At 40.5% G+C, this 12,496-nt stretch overlaps 1 protein-coding gene across 1 annotated transcript in view; it reads right to left on the bottom strand.

Moving 5' to 3' along the window:
- Positions 1–509: 509 nt before the first annotated feature.
- The window catches only part of LOC116321231 (collagen alpha-1(XIV) chain-like), a 29,872-nt gene continuing 17,885 nt past the window's right edge, over positions 510–12,496 (bottom strand). The window contains exon 7 of the mRNA XM_039605358.1: positions 510–879. Coding sequence (XP_039461292.1) covers positions 599–879 — 281 coding nt within the window. The 3' untranslated portion in view covers positions 510–598. The remainder of the gene's footprint in view (positions 880–12,496) is intronic.

Here is a 12,496-nt window from a genome sequence, read left to right as displayed (position 1 = left end):
TTAAATATTCCACTGGTTGAAGCAAACAGCCGACAGCCCTGTGATAAACCACTCACTGTGTGTTAACTAGCAGAGACTCTGTTCCTCCCCATGATCCTTATTGAAGCAGTTAAAAATAATGGACGGCTGTATTTTTGCCCAGTTTTGACTCAGCACTGTACTTTAATGTGTTGCTGTCTATGAACTGAGAGGTCACGACCCCTTGACCATTTCCATTGGTTTCTCAGACTGAACCATTGCTTCTTTAAACAGTATCAGGAAACCAAACAGGATTCCAAATGAAACGTTAGAAACCAGCGGGGAACATCATTGGTGGCTACATGAACCTTTGTTATACCGTCTGTGAGAACAGTTCACCTGTGAAACATGAACCCTCTTTGAGATCCGACGATTTCCAAACAATATTGTTGACAAATGAAAAACAAACAAAATGTAAATTGTTTTGAAACAGTTTTCTTAACGTAGCATAGATGAGTTACAATAGTCCCGACTGGTATCCCTTCCGTCCCTCTACAATGTCCATAAGAAATCCTTTACATCAGGCACTTGTTGATTAGTCCATAGCAGCTCCGAGCCGCCCAATCAGAATCAACTCCTCTCAGTTAGTCCACGCGGCGCCTCTCTTTAGTCGCCTCTTCGACCCGACTTTCTCTTCCTCCTCCTTCACACTCCGAGAGGTGCGGTAGACGCCAGGAGACCTCAGCTCAATGTCACCCAGGGCCAGTGCGGGATCATCGGGCGCCACTGGTCGAGGGGCCGGGTAGTTGGGCTGGTAGTAGCGGTACGGATCGTCTTCCTCGACCTCGCCGTAGTTCTGGAAGACGCTGGGTGGTAGTTGGACTGCGGGGACAGCGCCGCCGTCAGTGACATCCTCGCCTTCTGTGATGCCGGCCAACCAGGCAATGAGCCAACCAGCAGCCCGGCAGATAGGCAGTGAAAAGCCCAAAACAAAGATGGCCGACCCCGCCACCACAGGAAGCAGTGTTTTGGAGCAATTTGTAGGGTTTTGATTGGGTTAGCAAGAAAAAAGGGGGTGGGTAAGAAGGAAGGAGCAAGAGACACAGAGATTAGGGTTACCAAAGGTTACCAGGTCAAAGGTTATGTTGTCAAGGTTACCAAGTCAGGATTATGAGTCAGTTAACAAAGTGAGGATTTTGAAGTTAGAGTTACCCAGTCAGGATTTGTGAGTCAGGGTTATAAAGTCATTTGACAATGTTGAGGGTCGTTAGGATAAAAAGCTTTAAATAAGTCAGATTGAGCTTTGATGTTTACGTTTTGTGAGACATTTTGGACAAATGTCTAAGTATTGTATTAGCTGACATTCAAACTGTCATATTTTAAGTAACTGAATGTGTTCAAATATTTTCTTTAAAATGATAAGCATCTGGATACTTAGCGTGCAAAAATATTCACAGTTGTCGTGCAGATGAGTGTTTAGGACGAGTTACAGGAGTTTGTATTAAGTCAGTGGAGTCTGGGAATTAAAAAAGAGGAATTGGATGATCATAATCTAGAAGAAAAGGTAAGGAGAGGACGACTGTGTCAATGTAAGTTCACAGTATGTCGTTTTCATCCTGCTGATAATTCAATATTTTTCTTGCTCCTAAAAAATACAACAAAAAATGAAAACAAGCAACAAATGCATCACAGAAAGTAGTGCTGTTTGTATACGGCACCTCAGTGAGCCACTCTGGATTTATTTGGACCAAATCTACGTATGACTTTTAGGGATCTACAACTATAGGAAGTAATAATAATAATAATAATGAGATTAAGATTAAGATTACATCTGCTGATGATCAGATCAGATGATGGTATATAATTGCATGTTGTTCTCCAAGTAATTCATATCTGTGTAATACTGGGAGCAATATATCTCTTACAAAATGTTATGATTATGGTCAACGGCCTCTGAGTCGATCACCACAGACAGATCAGGAATGTCTGCCTGGAAACCAACAAATTTAAATGATCTCTCCCATTTCTTCCTGGATGATTGGTCCATCATCAGGTCAGAAATATGCCAGAAACTTGTTCATGGGTAACAAAAGCATCTGGTCGAGGTGCAGCTTGCCTGAAGGTATATTTAACCAAATATTAGTTTGGGTGTTTGCATACTTTTGACCCAAATTCAAAAGTCATTAAAGATTTAAGCTTTACAATCATTCCAGCCTGGAAAAAGAACAGTTCACAGAAATCCTAAAAAGCTCCAAATTACTACGACATTCACACCCATCATGAGTCTATGCAAACTTAACTGAAACCACATCACGGTTGAAGCTCCCGTCACATGTGGTCTAACATGTGGAGTTGTTTGGATCATAGCAATAATTCTGATCGTGCTACATTAAACCTGCCATGACTGTCAGGGATGAAAGTTTAAGGTTTTAGAGGGGGGTGAAAGTGGGCACTGGGAAGGAAAAAGGGTGCATTGGATTTATAGCACGAGACAAAACACATGAATTGCACAGCCCTGTTTGATTATAAGTGAACGTCTCAGTAATATTCTGTTGTGGGTTATTGTTAAGGGATTTCTTAGGATTTTTATTATGTTATGCTTAAAAGTACATTTCATTATCTAAATGTGTTTGCTCTTTCTTATTCAGCTTAACCTCTGCAACTCTGTGCAGACTCCTAAATGGGGAAGTTACACAGGAAGCCTGCAGTCCTATTTTCTCTCTTCCTGTATGTGCTCTCTGAATAAAGACTCTTCCTTTTTACTGCAGCGGTGCGAGTCTCCCTCGACCGTGTACACGTAAACCTGTCTGAGCCTTTTTATTCCGACCTGGGTTGCAATTCAGGAAAACTCCTGACATTTCTTGGTCCTTCGAGCCGGATGGGATACAGCATTTTTGTGAGATCCCACAGGAAAGCCTCACCGAGTCCTGACGCCGTGAGAAGCCCACGCTGAAGTCTGTCGACAGCTCCTCTCTAGGTAGAGGATATAAAGTCCAGAGACGTAACGTTCGGGTTCTGGCCAGCGTTCTTATAAGTGGTCCACGGCAGTGGGGGTCGGTGAGGTAGACCTGAGAGACCGGCAGCAACCAGGTGAATATTAACACTCAGACACCTCGCGTAAAACGTTTTAAAATAAAATAGAGCTCGTCAGGGACTGGTAGCTCCCCCATAGTGGGTAAAGTAGGCTCGGCCAGAGGGGCTGGTAGCGTTTTAAAATAAAGATAGAGCTCGTCAGGGACTGGTAGCTCCCCCGTAGTGGGTAAAAGTAGCGCGCGTGAGTAGACACACGGTGTCCGTGTTTTGTTTTGTGTTGTTTTATTTTTGTTGGTGGAATAAGTTGATTTTACAGCACAATAAGGAGGCTGAACTATTCCACTATTTTGTTTGCTGTTGGCCACCCAAGTACTGGTGAAAAGAGAGAAACAGGTTGTGTTGACACCGCTTTCAAGAATAGCTTGAAAGTAGAAGGCCGTGTCAACTACCTCTCTCGATTCTCGTGCCAGAGAAGGTGCCGCAGTTGTGTAGTTGTAAAGTATTCAAATTAAAAGGATTAAAATGGGTAATGAAGCTTCAAAACTCACTGCTGACGAGCAGTGGTCAGAAAAGAAATGTCCAGGTGCCGGACAAATTAGTGCATATAGATGGAGAAATCCAAAGAAAACCTAAATGTCCCACGTGGGAGGGAAAATGCATTGACTAAATTATAAGAAACCCTCCAAGCAGAAATAAATACTGAAAAGGAAGCTAAAAAGAAAACAAAGAGTACACAAGAGTTGTAATATTTTAAAGCATGGAAAGTGGAATGAAGTGGAATAAACAAAAGGTTAAATTAAGGTTAACTTAAATTAAAGCAGAGCTTATCTAGTGATAAGCATGATAATAGGAGATAATAGGAAGGTTAACAACCCGTAAACTGGTATTAACAATGAAACATAGTTGGCATGACGACCGTGCCTAGAATGAATAGAATGCATGAAACCAGATAATTCACACGAAAATATATCAAATAAAAAGAGAGATGCATAAGGTATATTAAGGCTGTGTCATTGTTTAGCCAAGGAAAAGCAAATGTCTCCAGCTTGGGAAGGTGTGAAGCTGCAGATTCACACAGACCCGTGATGGATACATAATACAATATAAACTAATATACTATTGTATATTAGTAGTGAAGTAGTGTATTGAAATATACTATTGCTGTTATAAAAAAGGAAAAACAATACAATGATAACATTAATAATGACATACTATTAATAAGAAGGGGCACCTCAGTCAGTTATGATGTGAGGTGGAAGATTGTTAAAAGTAGTCTGATTCAAGCTTAAGGTTTGCTCAAACTCAGTACAATGGTATATGAGATGAAGACAATAAGGAAATAACTACACTAATCAGGTGCATAGAGACACTCGACCTGCTCATAAACCTGTCATCTTAGATGAGACTTTGTTAAGATGAAGACCTATACTAACAACTAATGAGAAGCTGAATTAAATATGTGGACACTACCAAGCTAATGAGGAGCGGTGACGTGCATGGAGATGCTGGTTTTGCTCACTACAATTGTAGTTAGAGTTTGAATTCATAACTGTGGATGTACAGTGAGTGACCTCTATATATATCTTGAAAAGCATGTCTGAAGTACTCGTATGAAAGCATATTTTGAGTGATTCTAACTGTGTAAATGCTGTGAGTAGTAGGGTTTGAGTGATTGAGTGATTTGTACAAAAATAATAAAACATAAGTAATAATAACACTACAAAGGTTCATAGTGAAAAGGCAGTGTGTGTGATGATACCTGATGTCTGAAAGGGCTCCATTCAGGAGTGTGAGCGTGACATAAAGGTGTCGGTTTTAGATCAGGATTTAGCAGAATTAAAGAGGGTTTATAGACTATGAACACAAAGAGAAACAAAAGAGTTCGATTAGTCTGCAGAAACAGGAAATATGTATATAAATATATATGTGAGCTCACAGAGAGAAACAGAACTCTATGAATAGACTCTATGAATGAATAGACAACACACACTCAAACACTTGCAATGAAGAAAGCAGCTTACACTCAATTAATATGAACGCAAAGCCTTGATGCCATAGGCAATTTGTTTTGTTTTTGTTTGTTTGCTTAGTAAGTTTGGAGAACAAATTTGTGATCATACTTGTGGATCACAGTGACATATCATGATTAGGCATATGATTTAACAATGACGAGTTTTAGAGCTGTGAGCTATGAGCTATAAGCAATGCAAAGTTTTTCCTAACTTAAAAGTTTGAAATATGTAAGATGTATGAATTCTTTGAGAAATAGGAATTGCCTAAAATGCCTTAAGTCAAAATGTAGTGTTGCAGAAAGCGGAAGAAGCATTCAGTAACTTAAGAATAGCCTAGGACGAAACTGTGTAGGCTATGCAGTAACCACAGCAGATAGAGTTGTAGAAGCGAAACCGTTGACATCCTCACACACGCAGGCCAAGATATAAATATATACACTGACAGACAGTATGTTTTTTCAACACTTTGAGATCTTCTAAAGACACTGTCAAAACTGCCAAAACAGTTCAGAGGTCACTGAAGGCAATAACTTGCAGATCAAAGCCGCAAAAGCAGCGGCACAACAAACTATAGACATATTAATGTCTGACTCCCCAATGCAAATACCACTTGATGTGCTTATCAACGAACAGAGAGCTGCACCAACTACAGAACAAAGGAAATGGTTAAAAGGTGGAGCACAGCCAGAAAGTGGTTTGATGACTTGTAATAGCAAACCAATACTACCAAAGTCCCTACGCATATCAAAAGCATTATTGTCAACAGGAGGGGGGGTAGGAGTGGTAGATAAAATTTCGGAAATTTGTCGGAACATGCATGATTTGCCAAAAACATAATGCACATAATGCACACCACCTCCTCCTTTTCATACAATCCACATGGGATTTATTGAGCTAAATGAATGCCAAGGCTCAGAATACGCTCTAGTGATCATAGACGTGATCTCAAAATAAAATAGAAATCTATCCAGTAAAAAAAGCAGACGCCATCTCAGTAGCAAAATGTTTGTGCAACCATTTTATTTCAATATATGGCATCCCCACTCTGATAAGATCAGACAATGGGACACATTTTGTTAATGAAGTAATCAGTAAGGTCTCTGAAGCACTAGGAAATAAAACAGAGACTGAGAAAATGCATGGAAGAAACAGGGAGACCATGGCCTGAGTGTATAGGCCTGGTAAAAATGTGGATGAGACTGACACACAGTTCTCAGAAACTCACACCTTTTGAAATCATTCACGGTAGACTATTTCCACTACCAATCACAAGTGAGCCTATAGATAAGTCAATAAGAAAAACTACACTAGCCGAATGGATGACTAAATTACTTTGAAATAAAGAGATTGTTCTAAACAACTCTCCAGTGTCTTGCAGGTTGAAACCAGGTGATTGGATCCTGATCAAGGTACTCCAAAGGAAAAATTGGAGTTCACCAAAGTGGGAAGGTCCTTATCAAGTGCTACTCACCACACCTACTGCTCGCAAAATAGCAGAAAGACCATCTTGGATCCATCAAAGCCACTGCAAAAAAGTGAGTGACAACATAGACTAAGAGACGCCGACGCCCCTGCCTGTAGGTGATCTAGGAAGGTGGAGAGAGGGCTGTTTGGGTAGAATCCCGCCCTGTTCTTCTCGCCCCTAGTCTACTCACCTATAGGACTTGGTGCGTCTGGTCATCATGAAGACGCTCGTCCTCCTAGTGGCTAGTATTGCACTCCTGGTGAGTTTATTAACACTCACCCGAAAGAAAGAAGATGGACACATGACAACTCACATCTTCGTGACATGACACAAGACCACATTCACCCATGGATGAACAACGCCTGGTATCGATATATACATGACAGCACACCCAGAAAAGACTGCTATGTTTGCTCCTATATGCCCCCAACGACACAGTACGCCACCTTGTATGCGAAGGGAATGGACATAATTCAAGCAAAGTGTGCCGCAAGCTACGCCAGCCGTGGGCATCAATTCCAGGGAATCGAGGTCAACCATGAGGAACCTCTCCAGATAGGACAACGAAACGGCACATGTGACGAATGGTTCTGGGTTGACCTGAGAGTGAAGCACAGAAGTGAGGCTAAATCATTCACAGTCTTTCTTGGAAACAATGGGAATTTGAGCCACAGCCTATGCTACCGCCAAGAGAACGGATCCACGCTAATGGGAAACACCACCAACTGCAAAGCAGTGCAGACACACGCTCCTGGAGGGCCCGTGAAAAGCAACAACATCTCAAATGGCACCTTCTGGGTGCAAGGGATGGCCTGGATCTGTGGCCAACAGGCCTATTTTATCCTTCCTGGGAATTGGACAGGTCAGTGCGCTCCCATTTTCATATCTGACCACACTTTCAAGATAACCATGGACGCCACGTCAACATCAATGTCAACAACAAGGAAAAGATGAAGCACCCCAGACCTCAAGCAGCATGATTCCATATGGGGTTCCGATGTCCCGGAGGAATTTAAACTTTGGACTGAAAGACAAAAGGTTCAGAATGCTTCATGTAAATTCAACGACGAACGGGATCAAGAGATTGACGCTCTGTGCATTGCAGTAATGCAACATAGGGTAGCATTGGACATAATTCTCGCCGAGAAAGGAGAAAGGTGTCCTCTTTAACAACACATGTTGCACATACATTCCAGATAATGTGCACTCACCGAACATGACTGATGCTCTGAAAATACTCAGACAACTTCAGGATGCACAACAACAAGACTGGCTTACGTGGCTCTTGGAAGTCCCTGCTGATTAAAGGACTTGTTTTGTTGGTGTTATAATACTGTTATTGTGTCTTTTCACTTCATGTGTCATACCTTGTTTGAAGAACATGGTATCAAAAATGGTAACTGCTTCAATTCATGCTTACATCACCCTATCACAGAATGATGAAGATGATGAGACAGACACTTGGATATAACATACTCACAGAACCCACTATTTTATGATGTCTTGGCTAAAGATGTCTGCAGGTGGCCATAGACTGATGCACTGTTAGTGGTTGCTATGTACATATATAGAAGGAAAGATCAAACAACAGGAGGGAATGTTAAGGGATTTCTTAGGATTTTAGGATTTTTATTATGTTATGCTTAAAAGTACATTTCATTATCTAAATGTGTTTGCTCTTTCTTATTCAGCTTAACCTCTGCAACTCTGTGCAGACTCCTAAATGGGGAAGTTACACAGGAAGCCTGCAGTCCTATTTTCTCTCTTCCTGTATGTGCTCTCTGAATAAAGACTCTTCCTTTTTACTGCAGCGGTGCGAGTCTCCCTCGACCGTGTACACGTAAACCTGTCTGAGCCTTTTTATTCCGACCTGGGTTGCAATTCAGGAAAACTCCTGACAGTTATTATGGGGGATAAAAGAAGGTGAAGACAGAGATGTGGAGACACAAACACAGAGACAGAAGAGTGATTACAACATGCAGACATTACTCACATGACCACCCTGCAGACTGCAAGCTGCACAGCTCCGTTTAGGCCACTGTGTGACCTTTAACCTCAAACACATCAGTGATGTAGCACCAACATGCACAGAACATGCTGAAGACGACTCCTGCAGGGTTTTCTTTAGCCTCTCAAAAACATGTTTGCTGACTTGTGATTGGTGCAAACTAACAGTGATCAGGATGCATGTGAGGGATCAGCTGTGAAGCTGCTCAGATATAAATGCCTCCTGGGTCTTTGCCTGCAGCCGGTGAGAAAACAGACTGAGTGTGGATGCTGGAAGGTAACATCTGCCTGCAGTGCTGCTTCATCACCTGCAACTTTCATCTGGATTTTGTCATTTGCTGAATGTTTGTATGGTGACATATTTAATAACTAATGCATGCATAAGAAAACCCTGCATGGAGCATCTTTCCAGTGACAGATTAAACCCACACTCACTGCACAGAGTGATTCAGCACCAACTGAGACGTTAAGATGCAGAGTTTATGACCACGTGTGGAATAAAACATGTTGTTTTTGAAAACATGTAATTGAGGTTTGTTTCCTTCTACTTTAACACAATAGGAGTCGTTCCAGAGCTGATGTTCAAAGATCTGTCAGATTTAAATGAGTTTTAATCCCAATAAAATATTCATTTCTTTTATTTTTCACTTTGAAGTTAAATAATCAGCATCTTTACTCAACATCTGGTCTCAGTTCAAGAAACTGCTGCAAAATCAAAGTTGTGTTTTTTGGTTGACTGAAGAAATTTTGAGAAGTTTGAACTTTTTTCATCCTCATAAGCAGTGTTGGGTAAGTTACTTTAAATTAGTAACTTAGTTACATTACTAGTTACTTCTCTAAAAAAGTAACTCAGTTACTTCAAGTTACTCCTTACTTTCAAAGTAACTAGTTACTAGGGAAAGTAACTTTGGTTTTACTCAGAATTCTCTTGTTAATGTGTTGCTTCCATAACTGGATACCCACCCAGATAGCAAGGAAACATTGAAACAATGTTGAGTCAATATCAGGCGACGTCATTGAAGCAACGTTGAAGTGTGACGTTGACCCAACATCACTCTTGCACCCATTTTTAACGTTGAAACAACGTCAGGTTTTGATGTTGAATCAATGTTGAAACCTGACATTGATTCTACGTTATATTTTCTAACACTGTTGACATTGAAACAATGTCAGATTCTGATATTGAAACACTGTTGAGCTATGGTATTGATTTTCCACCTCTTTCGCACAGTTGCTTTTTATTGAAAAAAAACAAAAAAACAAAAAAGGTCAAAAGACATGTATCATTTGCAAAATACTTTATTAAAAGACAAAGTTTCCTATTTACATTTCTATGTTTCACGTCACTTTTATTATTTACTCCGGGATGGGGATGGATGATGTGCGTCCTGCGCGCCACCACCCGTCGATCTGGAGCATATCTGAGCCATTTCTGGACTGCTTGAGCAAAGACCAACTCAGACATAGAGTTCGCCCCTACCTGCTGCGCCAGGCCATCTAGGTCAAAAATAGACACACACACAAAAAAAAAACAAAAAAAGGGAATTAGAGCACATGAATAAGCTCTTGTTAATTGTCTTCAGCAGGGAGAAAGTATGTAAACTCCTAGGCTGATAAACATGAAAGTCACCAGGCGGAAATCAGCAAACTGCCGCATTTGATTCCCAAAGAGCTATAAGCTGAAAATGTGATATGTCTTAGCATGGTGTGCCGTGTATCCTTTAAAAAAAAAAAAAAAAAAAACATGGGGTCCTCGGGCTGTACAAAGTGTACAACCCGAGGACAAAACAAGTTCGAGACCAAAGACTCCATCTCCAGATTAACTGGACATGAAAGTCTTGTTATTAAGAAAGACAAGGTAATATAGCAAAAAAAAAACATAGGAAATGTGAAACGCACCCAGCACATCAATTGATCCCTTTATTGTTCACTTTAGGCTCATAAAAGTACAATAAATGTTAAAACTTACCAAATATGCATCTGCACAGCGCTGTATCTTTAAATGCCCTTTTTGCTTTGTCTGGTCCTTGGTTTTTCCCCTGCCCAGTTGAGTACAGAGGCCAGCTCCTTTGTAATGGCATAAACCATTACACGGCGGACTCGCACCTCCAGTGTGGTCCAGCAGCACCAATCAACGCAAAGCGTCTCACCTATAGACACATTTTATGAGATGGAATTAGCGTGTCTCATGTCTTAAATGTGTATGCAAGTGCTTGTGTGTTTACTTCATGTAATTGATGATAGAAACATGTCATTTAGTTTTCCCTAAAGCCTGATTTTCAAGTCATACAAAGAATAAACCAAAGTATTGGCAGTACAATGTATTTCTATTCCCTTTTGTTGGATATTCATTTGTTAGTTCTTGTAACTGCTAAAAGTGTTTACTAGTTTTTGCCTGTCACATATATTTGTCATATCATGTAAACTGTGAAATTCCAAGATTTTCAAACTTGCCTTGTAATAGTGGCCTCACAGAGTCTCTGGAATCTACAGGAAAAAAATCACAACAAGATGACATCCAGGAGTATAAATTGGGTTTTGTTTTTTTTTTTAGATAAGAGTACAATGACATTGTGATGCAGCTTTAAAGCTTTTTTAAAAGCATACCATCTATAGGGAAGACATCAGACTCTGCATGCTGGCGAGATCGCAAAGCTGTGTCGGCTTGTGCCGGAGTGGCGAAAGGTGCCGGAAGCTGGGTGGGGCATTATGATGGTTGCTATCAGTGGGCTGGGGGGCAGACTGGAGTGATGAGGGCTGTTTAGAAAAAGATAATTTTTTAAGTATTTAAGAATACAGACAACTTGTCAAAAAGTTTCCTCGTGTCAGACACAGATATGTACACAGACACTAGACAGTATTTTATTACCTGGTATTTTCACTCGAGGGGCCTGGGGAAACCGTTTTTTTGTAGGCTGCTCATCCTCTGAGTCCGTATATGTGTACAGGGGATTTGGTCTAAAGAAAAGAAATTAAAAACGGTCTTAAGTAATTGTAAATATGCTTTTGGCATATTGTTTCCTAAAGTTAGTTTGATTTCTAACAACACACACAGGAAACAGAGACGTGCAAGAAGGTACAGTATACAATGAATTTTTGAAGTGCACAAGTGTACACGGCTTTGCATTTTAAAAAGTTTACAAACTTCCACTTTTTGGACTATATTATGTGGTGATATTGCAGTATGCAAGCACCACAGATATGTATAAAAAGACAAGATCATAAATTCTTAACAATCAAAGATATGTTTGTGAATAAAAGGTTTTACTTGTGCTTTCTTTTAAGACTGGTCCGGGTTTTCTTTTTTCGACTGAAGGTCAGACGTATCACAGCGTTCACGTGGATATCTCTGACGACTGCGTTTTGCTTCGTGAAATGTGCCTGAAATACAAACACAATGTACGGCCAGACATACATTACGTGTGGGACAAAAGGTGCAAACGCATAGAAAAACCAGCGGTTTCAAAAATACGCTGGTACGTGTGGGCGTAGCCTTATTCATTATTCAAGGCACAAACAGAAAGTCATGTACGCGTGCAACGTAAAGTTAGGTGACCGTGCAGCGTACAGTCACGTGGGCATGCCGCGGCGTGAGCATTCAAACTGAGTCTAAAGTTTTCGTTTGCGAATGGAAGCGGTGCTCTCCAATCATCAAAAGTAACAAAGTCATTGAACACGTTTATACAGTTAACTTTACGTTTATCAATCATATATCACAGATTTAGAATTTTTGTAGTACTAAGCAACTACAGAGCGAAAGTCTGGGTCAGCGCGCCGAGGCGACGGCAAGAACAAAGGAAACCTCGAAGCGTTAAAGCTAGCTTTGTAAGGGAATATAACGAAGAAATTATGAAACAAAAATGTTTTCTTTGTTGATATACTTTGTTCGCAGTGCAGTTTATTTGTTGCGGATTGTAAGAAGTAGACACAATTTCCGGCTCAGTAATAATAGTAAAAACTCGTTAATGTACAACATTAACGAGTTTTTTACTGTTATTCAAATGCAAACATGGAAATAACG

The sequence above is a fragment of the Oreochromis aureus genome, linkage group 22, assembly GCF_013358895.1.
Source record: "Oreochromis aureus strain Israel breed Guangdong linkage group 22, ZZ_aureus, whole genome shotgun sequence".
In the NCBI taxonomy this organism is placed as follows: Eukaryota; Metazoa; Chordata; class Actinopteri; order Cichliformes; family Cichlidae; genus Oreochromis; species Oreochromis aureus.
This window is presented reverse-complemented; position numbering and strand designations above follow the sequence as displayed.